This window comes from Diabrotica virgifera, chromosome 6, assembly GCF_917563875.1.
Source record: "Diabrotica virgifera virgifera chromosome 6, PGI_DIABVI_V3a".
NCBI classification, from domain to species: domain Eukaryota; kingdom Metazoa; phylum Arthropoda; class Insecta; order Coleoptera; family Chrysomelidae; genus Diabrotica; species Diabrotica virgifera.
In genome coordinates, this window is record NC_065448.1 from 148168418 (window position 1) to 148194755 (window position 26338).

Consider the following 26338-nt stretch of genomic DNA (forward strand, 5'->3'; position numbering starts at 1 on the left):
GGACGCCCATGGTGAATATAAAATTCTTAATTGTATCTATGTCAGAAATGCGCAATAACTATCTCTTAAAACTTACCAAATTTCATTTGTATATCTCAACCGGTTTTAGAGAAATTAAAAAACCGCCAGTTTGTAACAAAAAATTCAACTTCCCTTATCTCGTAAACGAAGCATCTGCGGATATATGTTTATAAAGCAAACGGTCATTATTTTTTCATGTAGAGTTACCCCTTACAGTTCGTCGCACTTATTTAGAAACACCCTGTATTGATGAAGAACATGGCTAGTTGTTAAAGTACCTAACTTTTTTATTATTCAACATAAGCGAATGAATCAAGAAACAGAATGTTAAGAAAACCTGAGGCTATAGTTAGGTTTTAATTTCAGTATTTAATAAATGCTAGAATATTCCACAGAATGTGGTGAACTTTCAGAAGAAAACACAGTTTGATTGGTACACCTGGTAAACAAAGACAATTTACCTATCTAGCAACAATATTATAACAGCGAGATTGTTAAAGAATAAGTCTATAACATATTAAAAAAATTACTTAAATCGGACAACATGTTTTAGTAATTCGCTACATCAAAAATGAACCATTTTGTGGGGTGCTCGTTGCCCCTGACGTGCAGTGTATTTATATACTATGAGTCTACACTTTATAGTTTTTAACTGAACAAGTTGAGATGGGGAGAGCTGTGTGTCTCAATTTGGTCATTCAAGTTTATAGAATTATATCTGTATTTTTTATCAGAATTATATCTGTTTTTTTTTAATTCATTAATTTTTATAGATTCTAATTAATATAGCTAAGGCCTTTATTTTGAATATGGTCATTCACCGTATTGGTCATGAACCGATATCATAAAATATTGGTCATTAACCCTTTCCGTGAGAATGACGTCAAAATACGCTTCTTAAGTCACAGGCGCATCACGTCTTTCGACGCCATCTGCACGGGCGCCTAAATTACTTTAGTATATCGTCAGCCTCAAGTGAACTACCTGTGTAGGATCATTTGCACAGAAGGGTTAAAAGAGTGATTATGATCTATAAGGTGAAATGCATACATGGAATCTGTTTTTATATTATTGAAAGACTTTTGTGTTCTGCTATACATTTTTTAAAGCTTTTATCAGTTTGACCAATGTAAGTTTTTGGGCAGTCACCACATGTAAGTTTGTATATACACCACTGCGTAAGTGCTCTTTCTTTTGGTTCTTGTTATACACGAACGGGACACCCTCAAAAGCGCTTAGTTTTCGAGGTACTGATACACGGAGGGGTGAATGGCTAATTTTATTCATACTTTATATTTTCGAGGGTGCTGAAAACGAAAATGAAGTTTATTTTGAATTTTATGTGGGGGAACATTGTCAAAATTGCAATTTTAACCTAAAAATAAAAAAAAATTAAATCACGTTTTTTTTGCGTTTACCTCGCTACAACTCTGTTACCTTTTAATATTTTTTCTGAAATTCTTACAGTATATAGCACTAACATTTCTGAAGACAACGGTACCTGCTTTAAGCTTTAATTCTTATTCCGATAAAGGTTATGAATTTTTCAAAGGAAAAGGTGCGGATTTGTGCATTGCAAAGTTTAATCGCAAAAGTTGAGTGACGAAGTTTAAAATTTAGCTTCTTAATCACGTTTATGTTAAAGTAGAGAGTACAAAGAAGTTTTCTGGAAAATTTTAGATCAAAATGTTTTATAGAAAAAAAAATAGTGCAACTTTTATTGTCGACATTAAAAAACCCCAGTATAACGGTTATTTTTCGAGATACTGACCATGGGTGGTGAATGGCTAATTTTAGTCTTGGATTATGTTTCTGACGGTGCTGAAAACGAAAATGAAATTTATTTTAAATTTTAGGTGGGGGAATATTCTCAAAGTCGCAATTTTACCATAAAAGTAAAAAAAGTGAAATCACGTTTTTTGTGTTTAACTCACTACAACTCTGGTCGATTTTAATATTTTTTCTAAGGATTGTACACTATACGTTGCTCACTTTTTTAACGGTATCTGTTTTAAGATTTTATTCTTCTTCTAGTAAAAGTTATGAATTTTTTAAAGTACAAGGTGCAGATTCGTGAATTGCAAAGTTTAATGGCAAAAGTTGAGAGGCAAAATTTTAAATTTATCTTATTAATCACGTTTATGTTAAAACACAGAGTACAATGAAGTTTTCTGGAAAGTTTTAGTTACAAATGTTTAACAGAAAAAAAAATGGCGCAACTTTTAATATAGACGTTATACATCCCCAAAATAACGTTTATTTTTCGACACTGACCATGGTAGGTGAATGGCTAACTTTGGTCTTATTTTATGTTTTCGATGGCGCTGACAATGACAAAGAGGTTTATTTTGAATTTTATGTGAGGGAACATTGTCAAAATCACAATTTTAACTTAAAAATGAAAAAAAAAGTGAAGTAACGAATGTTTACGTTTAACTCGCTACAACTATGTTCCATTTTAGTATTTTTTTCTAAAATTTCTACAGCATATATTTCTTACCTTTGTGAAGACTATGAAAGTAACTATAGTCTTTCACTCTTTTCTTTATAAAAGTTATGAATTTTTAAAAATAAAAGATGCAGATTCGTGAATTGCTGAGTTAAATCGCAAAATTTAAGTGACAAAATTTAAAATTTATCTATTTGATAACGTTTATGTTAAATCATAGAGTTCAAAGAAGTTTTATGGGGAGTTTTAGGTCTAGATGTGTTATAGAAAAAATATGGTGCAACTTTTAATTTTAAGAAAAACGTTTAACTTTTTTTATTTTTAGGGCAAAATTGTGATTTTGACAATATTCTCCCACCTAAAATTCAAAATAAACTTGATTTTCGTTTTCAGCACCATCAAAAACATAAAGTAAAACCAAAATTAGCCATTCACCACTAATGATCAGTATCTCGAAAAATTAGCGATATTTTGGGGATTTATAACGTAGATGTTAAACGTTGCACCATTTGTTTTCTATAAAACATTTTGATCCAAAACTTTCCAGAAAACTTCTTTGTACTCATGTTTTATTTTGAATTTGATTTAAAATCTATATTTCAAATTTTGTCAGTCAAATTTTGCGATTAAACTTTGCAATTCACGAATCTGCACCTTGTACTTTAAAAGATTCATAACTTTTACTAGAATAAGACTAAAAGCTTTAAACAGAAACCATTGTCTTTAAAAAAGTGAGCAATATATAGTGTACAAACTTAAGAAAAAAATATTAAAACGGACCAGAGTTGTAGCGAGCTAAACGCAAAAAAACGTGATTTAATTTTGTTTTATTTTTAGGGTACAATTGCAATTTTGACAATATTCCCCCACCTAAAATTTAAAATACATTTTATTTTCGTTTTCATTACGGTCAAAAACATAATCTAAGACCAAAATTAGCCATTCACCATCCATGGTCAGTATCTCGAAAACTAAGCGTTATATTGGAGATTTCTAATGTCGACATTAAAAGTTGCACTATTTTTTTTTTTCTATAAAACATTTTGATCTAAATCTTACCATAAAACTTCTTTGTACTCTCTACTTTAACATAAACGTGATTAAGAAGCTAAATTTTAAACTTCGTCACACAGCTTTTGCGATTAAACTTTGCAATGCACAAATCCGCACCTTTTCCTTAGAAAAATTCATAACCATTATCAGGTTAAGAATAAAAGCTTAAAACAGGTAAATCAGAAATGTTAGAGCCATATATTGTAAAAATTTTAGAAAAAAATATTAAAATGGAACAAAGTTGTAGCGAGGTAAACGCAAAAAAGCGTGATTTCATTTTTTTTTATTTTTAGGTTAAAATTGCGATTTTGACAATGTTCCCCCACATAAAATTCAAAATAAACTTCATTTTCGTTTTCAGTACCCTCGAAAATATAAAGTATGAATAAAATTAGCCATTCACCTCTCCGTGGTCAGTACCTGGTCATTTTAGTGGTATCTCCCACTCACCTATTATTGTGGTAGGGGAGCAAAGTATGCTAAATGTGCAGTCACTCGAGCGTTATGGGGACCTATTGGGTTGTGAAGAGTAGGTCCTAAAACCAAAAAAAATTAAGTAAAGTTTTCCATTTTAGTGGGCGCTTGCCATTTTTTAATTTAATTTTCTATTTCCAACAATCGTTTTTTCCGATTATAACGCCATCTATCCATAATTCGAAAAAATGTTTCGAATAAAAGTTACTTATTTTTACGTAAGGAATCCAAATCTGCAATAAAAAGATGGGGGCTCCTATTTAAGATTTTAAAGTACCCCCCACCTCCGTGGGGGGTCGTGTTTAGTGCCATTTGATAGATTTTTCAAAAATATTGAATAAGTGTATTTTACAGTTTTTCGATCTGATGTTCATTTCGCGAAATATTGCGGGATTCGTATTTAAAATATTAAATTTACCCCCCACCCCTCTCCGTGGGAAGTCATGTTTGGTATCATTCGATAGATTTTTAAAAAATATTGAGAACATATTTTTTAGTTTTTCGATCTGTCATTCATTTCGCGAAATATTCGCTTTTTTCTTGTGAAATTTTGGGACTCCCCCATTTCCTTACGCCAGTCTCAAATCGTCAGATTTTTGAAATATACACTCTTTTGCATGTACTTAACTTACCTTATCTTAATCTGACAATTTCGAGTTTTTTTAAAGATAGATTTTTTTTTCGGGCCCCCCTTAACGAACTCCCCTGTGTTAAGAGCCAATATATGGTAGAGGTACATTTGCAGGGTACTAGGTTTCTCCCATATGATAATCTGACGCGCTCGAGTAACTGCAAAAATCCCCGCTTGGGCTCCCCTACCATTCTTAATATATTTGCACAAGTTGTTTGTTGTGAATGCTGGCTTTATTTCTTTCTTTTCTATGTGTGTGGATAGTTTAGTTAGTTGATATCTTGCCTCTATATGTAATCAAGCAGAACATACGAGTTTTTTCTCTAATGGTGGAAAGACTAATTTCAAGGGTTTCTTGCAGTTTCTGGTTAAAAATTTTTTTATTGATTTTTCGGCGGTTTCATTTTTTACTGCTATTTGCTTAATGATATTCAATTCTACCTCAAAGTTATTTTTTGACATGGGAATTTCTGTTTATCTATTTAACATTCTGTGCTAGGCTGACAATTTATGTTGTGTAAGATTGGATGATGAATTGTGTATAGTTTTGTCAGTATGAGTAGGTTTATGAAATACAGAGAACTTATGTTTGTTTTTCAGAACTTATGGTAGGGGAGCCCAAGCGGGGATTTTTGCAGTTACTCGAGCGCGTCAGATTATCATATGGAGAGAAACCTGGTACCCTGCAGATGCACCTCTACCATATATTGGCTCTTAACACAGGGGAGTTCGTTAAGGGGGGCCCGAAAAAAAATCTATCCTTAAAAAAACTCGAAATTGTCAGATTAAGATAAGGTAAGTTAAGTACATGCAAAAGAGTGTATATTTCAAAAATCTGACGATTTGAGCCAGGCGTAAGGAAATGGGTGAGTCCCAAAGTTTCACAAGAAAAAAGTGAATATTTCGCGAAATGAATAACAGATCGAAAAACTAAAAAATATATGCTCAATATTTTTTAAAAATCTATCGAATGATACCAAACACGACTTCCCACAGAGAGGGGTAGGGGGTAAATTAAATATTTTAAATACGAATCCCGCGATATTTCGCGAAATGAACATCAAATCGAAAAACTGTAAAATACACTTATTTAATATTTTTAAAAAATCTATCGAATGACACCAAACAAGACCCCCACGGAGGCGGGGTGGGGGGTTACTTTAAAATCTTAAATAGGAGCCCCCATTTTTATTGCAGATTTGGATTCCTTACGAAAAAATAAGTAACTTTTATTCGGAACATTTTTTCAAATTATGCATAGATGGCGTTATAATCGGAAAAAACGATTGTTGGAAATGGAAAATTAAATTAAAAAATGGCAAGCGCCCACTAAAATGGAAAATGTTACTTAACTTTTTTTGGTTTTAGGACCTACTCTTCACAACCCAATAGGTCTCCAAAGCGCTCGAGTGACTGCACATTTAGCATACTTTGCTCCCCTACCATTATGTTCTGATGATTTTTAAATCTAGAAAATTTGTATGTTCTGTTTGTATTGTAAATTCAATGCGCCTGTGGAGTAAATTAATGTAAGATAGGAATTGGTTTACTTGCCTGTTAGTTACTGTAACGCATACAGTATATTGTCTGTTTGAAACTGTTTTGAAATCTTTGTTTTTAGAGGATCCATAAAAATATCTGATAGTAATGGGCTTGATTGCCTATTATTATGCGAGAGTGACTTTTCTGATTTATTTTTATATTTACTTTTTTTAGATACTAACTTATATTTATTTAAATAAAAAGACTTAGGTACTTTATATTATTTTATTTACAACACTTTATAGACCTGGATACCGCGTACCAAAAAGAGTTGATTAATAGCAAGCTGAAAATTTGTTAATAGTTTAACGGTGTATAGTCGGACAAACTTTGATGTATGGGAGCACTGGAACAGGGGAAGTTAAACGTTCCATGTATTTTGTCGGACAGAACTTCCAATTGATCTGTTACCATTTCATTAAACTCTCATGCAAAAATCAGACTGTCATTTATCACCAACTGGGCATTTTAATGAGTCCAACACGAAGAACATGTCAAATGACAGGAATTATATTGGTGATAAATAGCAGTCTGATTTTTACATGAGAATTTAATGAAACGGTAACAAATTAATTGGAAGTTCTGTCCGACAAAATACATGGAGCGTTTTCGTAATCTGACGTTCCAAATTTTTAAACTGTTCCACAATTAAAACTTCCCCTTTTCCAGTGTTCCCGTACATCAAAGTTTGTCCGACTAGACACCGTTAAGCTATTATCAAATTTTCAGCTTGCTATTATTCAACTTTTTTTGGTAAGCGGGATCTAGGCCTATTAATATTTACAAAACAATTGATACAAAAAAGACAAGAATAGAATAGAATAGAAATATGCTTTATTGTCATGAAAAATTGTACAATTTTATCGACAAAGCTTACAAAAAGTCAAGAAAACAAAACAATAAAAATTCAATTTACTAAAATTACATAAATCGTCAGTATAAATTAAAACAAAATAATAATAATGAAGTTAAACAGTTAACCAATAGCAAAATTTAAAAATTTAAATAAAATGCAAATTGCATAGTCTACCTAGTAATTAAGTTTAAAAGTTAAGCTGCTGCATATGACACCCAAATATAGATGAAAAATAATAATAAAAATAACTACTTGTGCAAAGGGTACTGTAATTTCTTTGTTTAAGAAAATCTTCTACTGCATAATATGGTCTTTCGGATAGGTAGGCTTTTGTCAGTTTACGGAATTTGGGGAAAGATGCTGCAGATTTAAGTTCTAGAGGGAGATGGTTGTAAAGTCTTTTTGCGGAATATAAAATAGATTTCTTTACTAACTCAGATGACGGGGTCGGTAAATAGACGTCAAAGGTAGAATTTCTCGTGAAGTAGTCATGATTAGGTCTTGGTGGAAAGACATGTAGATGTTTACGAATTAAGCAAACAGTTTCTAAAATATATAAAGATGGAAGGGTTAAAATTCTCTGATCTTTGAAGTAACTTCTACAATGTGTTGTTCTTCTGAGGCCAAACAGATATCTTATTGCTCTTTTTTGTAATTTTAAAATAACATCGAATTGGGCAGCTGTACCAGAACCCCAAAAAGGAAGACCATAACGAAGATGTGACTCGAACAAAGAAAAATATGTTATTTTGGAAGATGCTAAATTGAGTTCATTCGAAACAGATCTTATAGCATAGCAAGCTGAAGATAGTTTCTTCCTTAACAAATTAATATGGAGCGACCATTTAAGGTTGCTGTCTAAAAAAATACCAAGAAATTTTACAGACTCAACAGTACTGATCTGGCTGCTATTAAGAGGTAAGGGTTGAAGAGCTCCTTTATAAGATAATGCTACTGTTTTATCTACGTTAAACGAGAGTAAATTAGAGTCAGACCAGGTTTTTATTGTAAGTAGATCAGAAGTTATAGTAGCATGAAGAGTTGCAATATTTGAGTTGCTCTAAGTGATACTGGTATCATCAGCAAAAAGAAAGATTTTTCCATCGATTTTTAAACCAGTGATGTCATTAATAAAGATAAGGAAAAGTAGAGGACCCAATACTGATCCTTGAGGTACCCTACATACAGTGTTTTTGAGACTAGAGTCTGTATCATTTGTTCTAACCAGTTGTTTCCTATCATCTAAGTAAGATTGGAACCAATTCAAAGAAATACCTCGAATTCCGTAGAAATTTAGTTTCTTTATCAAGATGTTGTGATTTACACAATCAAAAGCTTTGGCGTAGTCACAAAAAACGGTGGTAGTGTGAAGATTATTGTTCAGTGCTTGATAAACCTCATGTAGTACAGAAAACATGGCATCAGTGGTGCATTTATTATTTAAAAAGCCGAACTGATTTTGTGATAAAATGTTGTTGTCAACGAGAAGGGACATAAGTCGGGCTTTTATGAGTCTCTCAATAATTTTGGAGAGTACCGGTAGTAGTGCAATAAGTCTATAATTGCAGGTATTATATATTTCACCACCTTTATGAAAAGGAATAATGATGAGAGTCTTTAGGCACTCTGGAAATTTGCCTTTCGCAAAAGAATCATTAATCAGTGAGATGAGGACTTCCAACACATTTTCTGGGAGATTAGAAAAAATTTTTATCGATAGACCATCAGTACTACAGGAAGATTTGCTTTTGATACTATTGATTGCTTGGATCAGTTCAGATTTATCGACTGGTTTTATAAAGAATGAATTCGAGACCTTTCTTGAACTAGGGAGATAGCAAATGGGATCTTTTTGTGGCAAAATACTTGATGTAATATTTTTACTCACATTAACAAAGTATTCATTTAGATTTTCAGGGTTTGGAAGGGACCATGTTTGAGCAGTGTAAGTTTTATTTCGAAGATCCTTTATTATGGACCAAGTTTCTTTTGCAACACTTTTAGAGCTTCCCAGACGGTTTTGGAAGTAGACTTTTTTAGCTGATTTTATTAGGTTGCCCTGTACTTGGTGACATATTCAGTGATAGAGACGTTGGTAGTAAATTTCTTGATGTAGAGTAGTGAACGCATATTCTTGGAAGATATTTGGATACCTTTAGTAGTCCAGGGTTTGCGATGTTTTTTCTTAATTAGAATTAAAGGAAATGCTTTATTGAAGATACAGACAAGCTTATCTAAAAAATCACTGAAATTATTATCAACGTCCATAGCAGGAAAGCGCCACTCAAAGGTTAAGCATAAATTTTGGAAATTACGAAAGTTCCGGGTAGAAAAAATCCTGCCTAAACGTCGGGTTTTCGAGGAGGGTTTGCTAAAGATATTAAACCTCGTATAAACTGCTTCATGATCAGATAGTCCAGCATTAATAATTGTAGAGTGGACATCAAGGGGTGAGAAATCTGAGACAGTATAATCAATTATGGTAGATGAAATTTTTGTAATCCTTGTAGGAGAATCAACGTGCAGTGTTAGACCATACGATTTAAATATGTTGATCAAGGATATTTGTGTAGCACAAGCAGCAGCATAATCAATGTTAAAGTCCCCGCATAAAATTTTTCTACTTTTATGGGGTAGGTCAGGTGATCTATAAATGCAAATAATATAAAGATTGAGACTTCAAGCCAGTACACTGTAACCGCAACTAGGGGGGGGGAAATCCCAATTCCTCTAGGAACAAGAACAATTCATCAGTTTTGTATCTTATAGAACGAATATTAATCAGAACCGTGCTAAAGCTGTTATCACTAAAACAATTTGAGGATTCTAGTCCCTCAGAACACGTCGTGATGTTTAAAAATTTCGTTTTGGAGAGACAGCGGAGTAGTAATTTCGGTGACATTCCCTTGATTTTTGCAGGTGTATAATCCTTTCAGAAGTGAGAAAAGACCTAAAAGCAGCAAGATCAGCTTCCACCTCATCTGGACCAATTCCATAGGCATTGTTAAATTCTAGCAGAATTTGTCGTAGATCTTCAGTTTTAGTAGGAAGTCCCTCGGAAGCCAAAAATAGTTTAACGCTTGTGTTGGTAAATCCATCATAAAACACTGAGGCAGGTTGGTCGTGTAGATAAGCAAGATGAAGTTTAATGGATTTTAAGATATCCGGTTCCCTTAATCTGGCTAGAAGATATCGACTATTCGAGTTATTGGTTAATCTAACTCTTGGTAGGGTCAAATGATCCAGATTTATCGATGGTTCTAAAGTATCCTTCTTAATGAAATTTATAGGCGAATGTAACGGATTCTTAGATTTACAAACTTCGATGGCCTGCTTGTCTGTACGTATGTTTGTGTTTTCTACTTCATCTTTGTCCTTTCGTGAATTGGTAATTGGATTTTCCAAGGTGACAGGACTTCTGAGATTCTTCGGATTCTTATGTGACTCAGATGAAAGCGTTGGTTCAGAATAGGAAGGTTCTATAGAGACCATTTAACGTTAACACCAGGTGGCCAAATTTCCTTATTAAATAAAAGTTAATCGATGTTTTAGATTTTATACCTATTTTGAAGACCGAAGAGCCAGTTGTTGTGTCGGCATCTTTAAGAAGTGCGTAACATCTAATATATTCCTTAATGCCAAGCTTTTCTTTAATATAGTGAACGACTTGTATAGTGGTGTACGTTTGGTTCAAGTTACTAATACAAAGTGACATTTGCCGTCTGTAATTTTTGGCTTTTGCTCTCGACTTGGTTCGAAATGTCGGGGCACTTCAGTTTGGGTACTTGCGGTGGCATAAGATGTATTTTTCTTCAATATCTCTTTTTTAGTTGGTAAAGTAGATAGATTTTTAGTAAGACTGCTCATTTGATTTGAAATTTCACCGATATTTGAAGAGAGCCTTTCTAATCCCAACTTAATCTGTTTTAATTTGTGTCTTGGATTTCAACCTTATAGTCTCATCTGAAGAGCCGACAAAAACTGACGATATATTAAAAATGGCGTGTTCCATCTGCCTTACAGATTTTAAAACCTTTTCAGGATTCAGTAGGTTGTTTAGTTTGTGGATCTCGTCAATTTTTCTCGACAAAAAAATAACTAAAGCGCATCTAATTTATTTATAACTACAATTTATTTGTACAAGTGCAAAAAACCCGCCCCGTTAAATTGCAGGACGTTCAAATGATAACTGAACTCCTTATTCCAAAAATCCTGTTATTTTTACAATACCCAATGCATCTCAATTATTCCTGAACGAATAGAACACAAACAACTTTTTCAGGCAAAAAGAATTCTCCAAAATAAAAAAGAATACTTACAACTTTATCCAACAGTTCGAAAAACATAGAAGGGTTTAGAATACGGAATAAATTAACTACAGGGTGCTACAGGTAAACAAACCGATTTCTGAAACTTGTTTAATATACCTTTGGGAATTTAGGCCATCCAGGAAAGTCCTGCACTGTTATTTGTAAATTTTTGATTATTAAATTCAAAGAATTCCTGATTTAAATAAATTACAAGAATATGTAAAATTTCAGACGTAATAATTGGATTTGTACCTAATATTATGGTCTAAAAGGTTTTTTACTAGAACAAAAGTTTATGTAAGAGGAATATGTACTAGGAAAAAGACTTTTTACGATTAAATGAAATTAATCTGGAGTGGTTGGGTAATTGAACATATTGTATTTTATTGTATTTATAGTTCTATTGTGTTCTTCACGATAAATTAAGTTGAAAATTTAGTTTATTCTAAAATGAAAGCTTTTTTTGAAATTTTATATGACAGAGCCGTATAAATAGAAACAACGGGTCTTATTGGGTGGTTAAGTGTCTATAGTTCAATAAAAGAGTATAATTTAGGAGGCTACGGGTTCATAATATTGAGGTATTTATGTTTTTTTGAATTTAATATTGATTTTGAATTTTCTAGAGCCAGTTTAATTTATTTGTTTCTAAAAGTCAAACAATTAGGCATGCACGTCATAGATTTAATGACGCATAACCCGACCGGTACAAACTTGAAGGCAAACAACTTCAATAAATTTTTCCTCATATTAGTTTTTTCGCTTTCAAGTTTAGCAGCAAAGCGCTGTTGCCAAATAAAAAAACCCATCTATTTACTACAGCAGCTACCGGCTTCGCTGTTTCTCTTTGTCTTTAAGAGTGTGAAACAAAGGTAACTATCTGTAATATAATTGTCAAAATCATGTTGTCCAATAGAAGGTTATGTAAGATTTTTGTTTGTTTATTTTTTCTTCTTTTATGGCCTTTGGGAGCTGTGCCCATTTAGCCAGCAACATTTCTTAAAATTAACGCCTAAGTGAACCTACCATGCAACAAAACTATTACGAACCTAATCGCCCAATAAAGGATATAGAAGGGAAAGTGAAGTTGGTTAAAAAATAAACTCGTTAAAATATAAACTAAAGAAATAAAATATAATTTGACATTATATTTAACCTCCAATATTGTGACAGACGTCAGTTACCATTTACCATCTCACCAAATATAATAATGACGTCATATATACTCGCCACTAATTCTAGCCAATGAAATGATCGCTGCAATAGGAATGACATGTCAAGAAAATCTGATTTTTCCCTATATATTTTTTCAAATTGAAAATATGGCTAGAAGGGGAAAATTGCGTGAGGGCTAGTGTTACCTTTTCTGTTTTTGTAAACACCATGTTGTTTCTATTGATTGATTTTTAATTGAAATAGCTATTTGGTTCTCTTTGTAACAGGACTTTATAATTTAAATACACATAAAATATCAGTAATAGATTTTGCAATGACATTTTTTTTTCTATATTATTGGCAGTTTTTTTAACTCTACTTCACATTCTACACCTAAATATGTATTCTAGTTTCTTTATTATTATGTTGAGGCAAGTCTTTAAATCCTTTCTCTAAAAGTTGTATCTATATAAAATAATTTAATTATTTATATGGGAAATAAGCCACAATTAAAATGAAAAAAATAATTTTATTAACGTTTCGACGCCCAAATCGGGTGCCGTTGTCAAAATACAAAATATTATTATTATTATCAGTAATATTTTGTATTTTGACAACGGCACCCGATTTGGGCGTCGAAACGTTAATAAAATTATTTTTTTCATTTTAATTGTGGCTTATTTCCCATATAAATAATTAATCATAAAAATGCCACAAGGAAATAGCTTCAGAACAACATAAAATAATTTAATTTGCAACTGTAAAAAACCTAATATTCATTATACAAAAGTCTTCAAACTTTAAAACTTCAAATATTTTTTTCTCTTTATTATAAACAAAAGAAAAATACTTGCAATATGTTTTGGTATAATTAATTACCATGATATTTTTAGCAATCAGCCCCCAGCAGGATAATAAATGTGTCCAGTGTAGCTCACAAAAGAGGTGAAATAAATAAAGAAGATTTAAACAGTGATAAAAGTTATGATCCATCCAACGCTTATGCCCAAAGCAAACTAGCGAATATATTATTTACAAATGAACTTGCAAAAAGATTAGAAGGTGTGTATAAAATTCTGTATTTTTGATTCCAAATGCGTTAAGTATCATTATTATCATCATTCAGACCAGACTTCTTAGTTTATTCTGTGGATATAGCTTAATGTTTCTACAGTTGTAAAGACTGTACAGTTCCATTTCATATTTGAGGCCCTCAGAGCAAAAGTGGCCTAAGCCACAAATTGAGCATTTTTAGATTAATATGTCAATAAAAGCAGCAACATTAAATTTTAGGATTAACAGGGGATTAACACAACCTTGGCTAGATGGTGCTACATAATTTGAAAACATAATAAACATAATTGAAATACGAATCCAAAGATAACATTCATCTCAAAACATCGTTTTTGGGCTTAGGCCACTGTTGATCTGATAGCCTCATTTTATATTTCTATAGTTATAACAAATCATTTGATTTTCTTCCCGTATTGTCATTTCTCCACATAACACACATATTAGAGATAAAGATAATCAAACACTAACAACAGAAAAGGAAATAGCAAGATGATGGATGGAGTATTTCACCGACTTGTTTAACCGCAATGTGAATTCATTAGAAAATATTGAGAAAGAAGAAAACCCGGAACTGTTAGATATTGATGTCTCCAACTTGAGCTGAGAGGACATAATAGAGAGTGTAAAACAACTCAAAAAGGAAAAGGCAGCCGGTCCAGATGATATTGTAGGTGAACTGTTTAAGGCCGCACCTACATTGGATCCGTTTTTCTCCGATCCGATCCGACAGGCGGCATCTACATTGGATCCGTATTTCTCCGATCAGATCAGATCCAATATAGACCGATTTTCCGGCGAGGGTGCCTACATTGGTTCCGTAAACTTCCGACCACGACCACCGACCACCGACAATGATGAAGATGTGTTAATGTGTTGGCTGTTGTTGGAAAACAACGTTCTTAAAAGACGTAGAAAAAACGTAGATGGATACATAAATTTAATAGACAGATATTCAGGAGAATTTACTATAAACAAAAATCTACATAACTATCCTGATAAATTTAAGATCCTATTTCCTATTTTTTCGTCACAAGAATGTAAAATAATTCATGAGAAAAGAAAAAATACATTGATTTATTACAAACTAGCCTTGTGTTGGCCCGTATTAAAAAATATTCTCATATAAAAAGATATAGTAACACATAATAGGTAGTATAATAATTATACTTCCGGTTTTATCACAAATTGAGCAGTAATAAACTTCGGTTCTCTTTGTAAGGTTTTATCCAATATCATTTTGGCAATTTCAAAGATACTTAGTACCCGTTAGAATTTTATAACCAAAGTGAAATTAACCATCCCAATAAAACTATTTACCTAGAGGGACAGAATAGGAAACAATAATTATTGTTTCCTATTCTGTGCTAGAGGTATTAAATTTTATACCTATAAATAAAGAGATTTTGTAACCCTTATATTCAAGACAACATTGTAGACATCTTGTAGAGACACATATTACAAAATTAAATATTAAGATTTGGAACCTATTTATTGTTGATTTATTTCATGAAATAGTTAAAACAAAAAATTAAAGTAGTTATAATGCAAAAACCGGAATGAAACCAAACACTTCTCGATCTGAATAGGAGAAGCTACTCCCGACGTCGGCCGATATCGTATCTGATCGGATCGGAGAAAAACGGATCCAATGTAGGCACCGCCATTTAATACTATGGGTTTATTTTTTAATCCGACGTCGGATCTGATCTGATCTGATCGGATCGGAGAAAAACGAATCCAATGTAGGTGCGGCCTAAAGTAAACACTGAAGAAATGACACATTTACTGTATTAACTATTTGAAAATATTTGGAGTCAGCAGAAAATCCCAAGAAAATGGACAGAAAGCATTATAATCACTATCCCGAAAAAAAGCGACACCTCAAAGTTCGAGAACTGGAGATCTATAACCCTCTTATATGTTGTGAGTAAAATAATGACCCGTATATAGAATGAAAAACAAAGTGGACCAAAAATTAAGACCAAATCAAGCTGGCTTTTGAGCAAATAAGTCAAGTATAGACCAGATCTGCACGCTCAGAAGGATCGTCGAGCAGTCGGTGGAATGGCAAAGTAAACTATATTCAAACTTTAGTTTAGGAAGCAGTTCGATATCCTACACAGAGAAAAATTGTGGGAAATAGTAGAAAGTTATGGGATACCGGACAAATTGTTAATAATGATAAAGTTGTTTTATGAAAACACCACAGCAAAAGTATTATACGACGGGAATTTAACAGAACCAATCGACATTAACAGCGGTGTAAAACAGGGTTGTATACTGTCTCCCACTCTGTTTATTATTGTCATGGACTGGCTCATGAGAAAAAGTAGCAACAGTAAAACTGGGATACACTGGAATACCTTTGACCAATTAAAAGATCTTTAATACGCAGATGGTGTATTCCTATTTTCAGCAAAGAGACAGAGCATGTAGAAAAAAAGTGAGAAATTAGCCAAAGAAGGTAAAAAATTGGGTATGGAGATAACACGAATAAAACTGAACTAATGAAGATTAACACGCCGAGAGAAATGGGCAGACAAATAGAAAACCAAGAGCCGAAATCAGTGGAAAGAGTCAGTTATCTAGAAAGCATACTGAACACGACAGGATGAGCAGAGGAGGATATTCAAACACCAATTCGCAAAGCACAGATAGCACATTATGTTAACTAGTATGGAAATCTAATGAGATAAAAGTGGACATCAAAGTAAAAACATTCAATAGTAATATAAAGGCAGTTCTATTATACGGATCACAAACTTGGAGAATAACAAAACACAAAACTGGAAAGATTCAATCATTCATTAATAAATGCTTAAGAAAAATTCTAAGAATATTTTTGCTCAACCGGATCACAAACTCAAACTTATGGAAAAAAAACTAAACAAGAATCAATACATAAAGAAATAAGAAAGAGAAGATGAAAATAGTTTGGCCATACTCTGCGTAAACCGGGCACGGACATAATAAAACAAGCATTCCAACTTCCAGGAAAACGGAAACGGGAGGCCGATAAATACATGGAAGAAAACAATTATTAAAGAAGCAGAAAACGTCGGCATAGCCTGGAAAGAAGTCAGAGAAAAAGAACAAGATCGTCAAGAATGGAGAGTGACATTAGATGCCCTGTTCCAGTGGGAACGCAGGGAATAAGTAAGTAAGTAATTGTCATTTTTAATTTTGATTCTCCTAAATATTCACACTTCACACAACAATATTTTATTATCATGTGTACAGTGTACACGTGTACACCCATAGTCAAAAAATATAAGTTTTATTTTAATCTATTTCACTTTTCATTTCCATACAACTTGAACATTAAAATTTAATTTTTTTCCAGGAACTGGTGTTACTGCAAACAGTGTTCATCCAGGAATTGTAGATACAGAACTTACCAGACATATGAGTTTCTTTAGCAGCTGGATCTCGTCGATATTGCTCAAACCTTTGATGTGGCCTTTTATAAAGAGTCCAAAACAAGGAGCGCAAACACCAATATATCTTGCTATAGATACGAGACTTGCAAAAACCACTGGTAAATATTTTAGGTGAGTATGATAAAGTCCAAATATTTGAGTCCCATAGAGTCTGTAGTTTAATAGTTTAAAGTTCAGAGTAAAGGTGTAATTTGATTCTATATCCTGGAGTTTAAATTGTATCTTTTGCTTTAATATACAGGGTGTAACAAAAAGGCAGGTCATAAACTATATCACATATTCTGTGACCAAAAATAGTTCGATTGAACCTAACTTACCTTAGTACAAATGTGCACACATAAAATTACAGCCCTTTGCAGTTACAAAATGAAAATATATTTTTTCCAATATATCGAAAGCTATAGAGATTCTTTATTGAAAATAAACATGTGGTATTCTTATCGCATGAACATCTTAAAAACATTATGTTTTTCCCTTAACTCTCCCCCCAAACTTTTGTGTACGTTCCAATTAAATTATTATTTTGTGGTACCATTAGTTATACACAATGCTTTTAAAACTTTTTTACCTTAGTACTTTTTCGATACGCCAGTTTCTATCGAGATATTTTAAATATTTACGGGGGTGTCGTTGTCAAAATACAAAAAATATTAATGAATTAAACAAAAAATGTTGTTGCTTAGTATAGTCGGTTCGCTAAACTCAGACACAACTGGCTAGTGATTTTAGTTGGTAAGTTTTTTGTTTTTGGCCAATTTTGCCAAAATTGACAAAATTACTAATTAATTAGAAATTATCAACTATTTAGTAATTATTTTTTTTGCCAATTTTACCAAATTGGCAAAATTACTTACTAAAATCACTAGCCAGTTGTGTCTGAGTTTAGCGAACCGACTATAAAAAATTCTTCTAATAATTTATTTAATCTGACTCATTTATATCGGCAATTCAGACATGTATTATACATTTTAAAGTAGAAGACCTTAAAATGATATTGCCAATAGTGATGAGTTGCGTTCCTGGGACGACTTTACTAAAAGATAGTTCATTCGATTACATGAAATTAATCCCAACTCAAGAATATCCGCCACAAAAAATCATAGCATGTGATCTGTCTTTAAAAAGACAACCAAATGCAACGGTGGCAGTAAAATTCTCGGAGAATACATATATATATATATATATATATATATATATATATATATATATATATATATATATACAGGGTGTCCCGAAAAGAATGGTCATAAATTATACCACACATTCTGGGGTCAAAAATAGTTGGATTGAACCTAACTTACCTTAGTACAAATGTGCTCACAAAAAAAGTTACAGCCCTTTGAAGTTACAAAATGAAAATCGATTTTTTTCAATATATCGAAAACTATTAGAGATTTTTTATTGAAAATGGACATGTATAATTCTTATGTCAGGAACATCTTAAAACAAAATTATAGTGAAATTTGTCCACCCCATAAAAAATTTATGGGGATTTTGTTCCCTTAAACCGCCCCAAACTTTTGTGTACGTTCCAATTAATTCATTATTGTGGTACCATTAGTTAAACACAACGTTTTTAAAACTTTTTTGCCTCTTAGTATTTTTTCTATAAGCCAGTTTTTATTGAGATGCGGCTTCTTTTTCAATATATTTACGTAAAAATTTTATGGGGGTTTTGTTCCTTTAAACCCCCCTAATGTTTGTGTACGTTCCAATTAAACTATTATTGTGGTACCATTAGTTAAACACAGTGTTTTTAAAACTTTTGTCTCTTAGTCTTTTGTTCATAAGTCATCTTTTATCGAGATGTAGCTTCTTTTTCAAAATATACCTAAAAATGTAAATTATAAATAAATTTTCAGATTATTAACAGGTCTCTATAACCGTACTTAACCATATACAAATATGTGGTGGATTCGACAAATATTCAAAATATCTCGATAAACACTGGCTTATCGAAAAAGTACTAAGAGGCAAAAAAGTTTTAAAAATAATGTGTTTAACTAATAGTGCCACAATAAAAATTTAATTGGACCGTACACAAAAGTTTGGGGGGTTTAAGGGAACAAAACCCCCATAAAATTTGTATGGGGTGCACAAATTTTACTTAATTCTTTTTTTAAGATATTGCTGTCGTAAAAATGCCACATGTCAATTTTCAATAAAAAATCTCTGAGAGTTTTCGATATATGAAAAAAAATCGATTTTCATTTTGTAACTTCAAAGGGCTGTAACTTTTTTTGTGTGCACTATTGTATATAGGTAAGTGAGGTTCAATCAACCTATTTTTGACCCCAGAATCTGTGGTATAATTTATGACCAATCTTTTCGGGACACCCTGTATATATATATATATATATATATATATATATATATATATATATATATATATATATATATATATATATATATATATATATACTATGGAATCTCTAGCGCGAGAATTTTAAAGCCACCGTTGCATTTGGTTGTCTTTTTAAAGACAGATCACATGCTATGATTTTTTGTGGCGGATATTCTTGAGTTGAGCTTGATTTCATGTAATCGAATGGGCTATCTTTTAGTAAAGTCGTCCCAGGAACGCAACTTATCAATATTGGCAATATCATTTTAAAGTCTTCTACTTTAAAATGTATAATGCATGTCTGAATTGACGATATAAATGAGTCAGATTAAATAAATTATTAGAAGAATTTTTTACTAAGCAACAACATTTTTGTTTAATTCATTAATATTTTTTGTATTTTGACACCGACACCCGACTTGGGCGTCGAAACGTTAATAAAATCATTTTTTTTTGGTAAAATTCTGGCTTATTTCCCATTGAAAATAGTTGACATATGAGATGTAACACATAATAATATTATTATTATACAGCGTGGGCCAAAGAAAACAGTCCACCTCGATATTTGACAGTAGTTATTAGATTTTAAGGAAATGCCGAAACAGGTCGATTTTTGATCTAAGGGGGACACATTTTTACGGGGCATATATCTGTCATTTGTCAACCCCCTCCCTTCCACTTCCCCCACCCCTTATTTTTAAATAGGGAATAGGTGTCGTGTGATAGCTAATTTAAAAGGTTATTTAATTCTCTATTCAGTAATATTAACATTGACATACTTATTTATATAGGGTGTCCAAGAAAAACTATTTTGAATCAAATTAATTGATACAAAAAGAAGAATGTATGTCATTTATTTAACTCAAAATACATTCTACTTCTGACAGAAAACAGAAAAAAATGTTTATTTGATATATAAAAATTGTTTGTTGCTTAAATTCAATATTCAACCTAATAAGAGACAGATGGGTGGCAGCTTGAACACTATTCCCTATTTAAAAATAAGAGGTCGGGGAAGTGGAAGAGAGGGGGTTGACAAATGACAGATGTATGTACCGTAAAAATGTGTCCCCATTAGATCAAAAATCGACCTGTTTCGGCATTTCCTTAAAATCTAATAACTACTGCCAAATATCGAGGTGGACTGTTTTCTTTGGGCCACACTGTATTTAATAACATTATAATTTCCTTGTTTGTATTTATAAATGCATTACCCATATTATGATAAATAAAGACGGTTTATTTGTTTTTAATAACTACTTATATTTCTTCAACTACTTTTAGACACATCTTAGTATCTCATTTTAAACACTTTTTGACTTCCACCGATTGGCTTCTCAGGCATCGATTTGTCAAATCCACCACATGCATATGGTTAAAAGTACGATTATAGAGACCTGGTAATAATATGAAAATTTATTTATAATTTACGTTTTTAGGTAGATATATTTTGAAACATATTAAAAAGAAGCCACATCTTGATAAAAGGTGGGATATCAAAACATACCAAGAGGCTAAAAAGCTTTAAAAACACTGTGTTTAACTAATGGTGACACAATAATAGTTTAATTATTGGAACGTACACAAACATTTACTAAGAGGCAAAAAAGTTTTAAAAATATTTTGTTTATCTAATGGTACAACAATAATAATTTAATATGAACGTACACAAAGTTTGGAGCGGTTTAGGGAACAAAACCCCATACAATTTTTATGGGGTGTACAAATTTCACTGTTATTTATTTTAAGATGTTCCTGCCATAAGAATGCAATATGTCAATTTTCAATAAAAAAAATTGAAGGCACTCGTGGGAGTGCCGACAGAAGTGAAAACTTCTTATAGTATATAAATTACGAGCTCAATGCTTTTACCCCATCCTAAAAGAAGTGCTATACCTATATCATATACGATATACGCGATGCGTATGCCCTATGCTATTTATGTATACATACACATAATTTATATATTATATACACCGTTTTTTTAGGCGTCAACGCCCTTCCGGTAGGGATCTGTGAAGGAGTGTCACCGAGCCGCAAGCCCTTATCCCTTGCCGTACTCCTCCATAGGCCGATCAGACACCAGCTTATTCCATACCAAGTCGTAGATTCCTTTTAGAATTTTAGACTACGACGTCAGCCTTTTTATTTTTCTATTCACCGGGCTGGAGCTCGAACCTTGATCGCCTCGACCGCATATCCACTATAGATTTGTCAATCGTGCGCCTCAGTCCGCTTGGCTAATCTGATCAACTGGCTAATCTAATCGGCCTGGCTAATCTAATTTATACATGTACAAAATTTATTTCAGCGAAGTGATGACGGTCGCAAATTCAATACTTTTTCCCCATCCAAGAAGTGCACAACGTCTCTAAAGAAATTTTCAATTCAAAAATTTATTTCGTCGAAGCGATAACGGTCGCTAATTTAATAATTTTCCCCATCCAAAAAGTGCACAACGTCCCTCAAAAAGTTTTCACTTCAAATATTTATTTCGTCGAAGCGATGATAGTCGCTAATTTATTACTTTTTTTACATCGAAAAAGTGCACAACGTCCCTAAATAAGTTTCACTTCAAATATTTATTTCGTCGAAGCGATTATGGCCCTAATTCAATACTTTTCCTCCATACAAAAAGTGCACAACGTCCCTCAAAAAGTTTTCACTTTAAAAATGTATTTCGTCGAAGCGATGAAGGTTCGCTAATATAATATTTTCCCCATTCAGAAAGTGCACAACGTCCCTCAAGAATCCACTTCAAAAATTGATTTCATCGAAGCGATGACGGTCGCTAATTCAATACTTTTGTCCATCGAAAAAGTGCACAACGTCCCTAAAAAAGTTTCAATTCAAAAATTTATTTCGTCGAAGCGATAACGGTCGCTAATTTAATAATTTTCCCCATCCAAAAAGTGCACAACGTCCCTCAAAAAGTTTTCACTTCAAATATTTATTTCGTCGAAGCCATGATAGTCGCTAATTTATTACTTTTTTACATCGAAAAAGTGCACAACGTCCCTAAATAAGTTTCACTTCAAATATTTATTTCGTCGAAGCGATTACGGCCCTAATTCAATACTTTTCCCCCATTCAAAATGTGCACAACGTCCCTAAAGAAGTTTCACTTCAAATATTTATTTCGTCGAAGCGATGACGGTCCCTTATTTAGTAATTTATCCCCATCCAAAAAGTGCACAACGTCCCTAAAGAAATTTTTGACTTCAAAATTTAATATCTGACTTCAATTTAATATTTTTCCCCATCCAAAAAGTGCACAACGTCCCTCAAGAAGTTTCCACTTCAAAAATTGATTTCATCGAAACGACGACGATCGCTAATTTAATACTTTTTTTCATCGAAAAAGTGCACAACGTTCCTAAAGAAGTTTCACTTCAAATATTTATTTCGTCGAAGCGATGACGGTCCCTAATTCAATACTTTTCCCCATCCAAAAAGTGCACGTCCCTCAAGATTACAAATTTATTTCACTGAAGCGATGACGGTCGCGATGCCGGTCGATAATTTATAACTTTTTTCCATCCAAAAAGAGCACAACGTCCCTAAAGTTTTCACTTCAAATGTTTATTTCGTCGAAGTGATGACTGTCGCTTATTTATTACTTTCTCCCCATCCAAATTTAATAATTTTTCCCCATCCAAAAAGTGCACAACGTCCCTAAAGAAGTTTTCACTTTAAAAATTTATTTTGCCGAAGCGATGACGGTCGCGATGACGTTCGCTAATTCAATACCTTTTCCCTATCTAAAAAGTGCACAACGTCTCTAAAGAAATTTTCACTTCAAAAATTTATTTCGTCGAAACAATGACAGTCGCTAATTTAATACTTTTTCCCCATCCAAAAAGTGCACAACGACCGTCAAGAAGTTTTCACTTCAAAAATGTTTTTCTTCGAGTCGACGAGGGTCGCAATTACGGTCGCCAATTTAATACTTTTTCCCATCCGAAAAGTGCACAACGTTCCTAAAGAAGTTTTAACTTCAATACATATACGTACAAAATTTATTTCGCCGAAGAGATGACGGTCGCGAAATAAATATTTTTTCCCTATCGAAAAATAGATTTTACATTTATTTTAAATTTAAATACTTCTATACAATTTATGTATAGATACACATAATATGGATACGTACAAAATTTATTTCGTCGAAGAGATGACGGTCGCTATGACGGTCGCGAAATAAATCTTTTTTCACCATCCTAAAATAGGTTTTAAATTTATTTTAAATTTAAATACTTCTATACAATTCATATGTACATTCTAATATAAACTGCGCGTCATAGAAAACGGACACCCTAAAAAATGGGTCATTTTTGATGTGGCATATCTCCTAAACCTGTTGTCCGATGTAAGTGATTTTTTGAATATGTTATAGCCCTATTCTTTGTCAATATCCCTGTATTAATATTTTTGCAAAACAGGTAAATTTACATTGTATACCGGGTGTACGAATCAAACTGTGTTTTTTTCTCAAAGTTCGCAACACCCTGTGGCATATTCTAGCATTTATAAAATACTGAAATTAAAACCCAACTATAGCCTCAGGTTTTCTTAACATTATGTTTTTTGATTCATTCGTTTATGATGGATAATACAAAAGTTATGTACTTTAACAACTAGGCATGCTCTTTATCAGTACAGGGTGTTTCTAAAGAAGTACGACAAACTTTAAGGGGTAATTCTGCATGAAAACATAATGACCGGTTGCTTTATAAACATATGTCCGCAAATGCTTCGTTTCCGACATACAGGATGTTGAATTTTTTCTTAAAAACTGACGATTTATTTATTGCCCTAAAACCGGTTGAGATATGCAAATGAAATTTGGTGGGTTTTAAGACGTAATTTTTGAACATTTTTTGATATACAATTAAGAATTTTTTATTCACCATTGGCGTACATACGAATAATATGATCGGTCATATTACCCGTATGCGCTCCAATAGTGAATATAAAATTCTTAGTTGAATGTCAAAAAATGCCCAATAACCATCTCTTAAAACCTACAAAACTTCATTTGCATATCTCAACCGGTTTTAAAGCAATAAATAAATCATCAGTTTGTAAGAAAAAATTTAACATCCCGTATCTCGGAAACGAAGCTTTTGCGGATATATGATTATAAAGCAAACTGTCATTATTTTTAATGCAGAATTACCCCTTAAAGTTTGTCGAACTTATTTAGTCCCTGAAACACTTTAGACTTATTATACTGATAAAGAACATGGCTAGTTGTTAAAGTCCATAACTTTTGTATTATCCAACATAAGCGAATGAATCAAAAAACACAATGTTAAGAAAACCTGAGGCTATAGTTGAATTTTAATTTCAGTATTTTATAAATGCTAGAATAATCCACAGGGTGTTGCGAACTTTGAGAAAAAAACACAGTTTGATTCGTACACCCGGTATACAATGAAAATTTACCTGTTTTGCAAAAATATTAATACAGGGATATTGACAAAGAATAGGGCTATAACATATTCAAAAAATCATTTAAATCGGACAACAGGTTCAGGAGATACGCGACATCAAAAATGACCCATTTTTTAGGGTGCCCGTTTTCTATGACGCGCAGTTTATATAGTATAAGTGATGACGGTCGCAATGACGGTCGCGATGACGGTCGCGAATTCAATGCTTTTTCCCCTATCCAAAAATCGCACAACGTCCCTAAAGAAGTTTTCACTTCAAAAATTTATAATAGTTTTCGATATATTGAAAAAATTTAATTTCATTTTGTTTAAACTTCAAAGGGCTGTAAATTTTTTTATGTGCACATTTTTGTCCTAAGGTAAATTAGGTTCAATCGAAGTATTTTTGTAATATGTTATTTAATGTATGACCTGCCATTTTTACACCCTGTATTAACATATTGGCTATTGATTATATATTTTTATATTTTTAGTAACTATGAAGAAACTAGCACGAGTGAGAAAGCAAAAGATGAAGCTACCGCCAGATGGCTTTGGCTAACCAGTGAAAAGTGGACCAGGTTATAATTAGCAACTATTGTTTTAAATATGTCCAATAAGAACTAATATTTTAATAAAATTATTTTAATTTGAACTTCCATTTTTATGCTTCCTTCTAATCTAACAGTGTCGATTATGAATGTTATGGACTTTCCAGGGACGGTATTGTTCTTTTGAAGTGAATAGGTCTTATCGCTTGGTATGATGTTTTGCACTGGCCCGAAATAATATTTAGCGTGACGCTAAATATCGAGAGGCGTTCAGTAACCTTGCGGTATATGGTAATATACAGTATGCGGTAAAATAAACAGTACTTGAATGAATATTAAAACGTTCTTTATTATTAAACGCTTTGCTTTAGTTCAATCGTTTGGGTCAAATCTTTAGACGTTAATTTGACTGCCTTTTCTTCAATGCAAATGAATGAAAATTTGCAGACATGCATTCGCTGGAACAATACATGAATAGTCAATAAAATTGTTTTATGGTTATTAATTGTTTAAATAAAAAAAAAACGATTTTAATGGAAAATGCTTAAATTCTCTTGTTTTTTACAATGTAGAAACTTGAAACTTTTACAGATTGTAGCTAATTATATGAACTATACATAATTTCACTTTTTACGTTAATTGTTTACGTTATGTTTCATAAATATCCTCGACACCTAATGGTAAAAGAGGCAACCGATTATGTATGTATGTATGTATGTATGTTTCATAAATAAACAATAAAGTTTCAAATTTTTTGCCAATTCCGACTACTTTTCATGTTTGTACATCATGTTTTATGTGAGTTTTTATTGAATCTTACCCCAACGTGGCGAAAAGGGTTTAATTATTACCTTTTTCCTAATTGGACATAGGTGAATATTTTAGGACCACACGCGTATGTCCTGAAGCAGAGAAATCTTGTCCTTTGATATTAACAAACTAGTGAATTTTTAGGGCAACTGGTTCTACGATTTATTTGGTCTGGTTTTATAGTTACTAATAAACA

At 32.4% G+C, this 26338-nt stretch overlaps 1 protein-coding gene across 1 annotated transcript in view; it reads left to right on the forward strand.

Moving 5' to 3' along the window:
* LOC126886945 (retinol dehydrogenase 13-like) overlaps window positions 1–25436 on the forward strand; it is a 33469-nt gene extending 8033 nt beyond the window's left edge. Inside the window, exons 4-6 of the mRNA XM_050654117.1 lie at window positions 13385–13553; window positions 16909–17116; window positions 25276–25436. Of these exons, the coding sequence (XP_050510074.1) occupies window positions 13385–13553; window positions 16909–17116; window positions 25276–25369 (471 nt within the window). The 3' untranslated portion in view covers window positions 25370–25436. The remainder of the gene's footprint in view (window positions 1–13384; window positions 13554–16908; window positions 17117–25275) is intronic.
* Window positions 25437–26338: the final 902 nt, after the last annotated feature.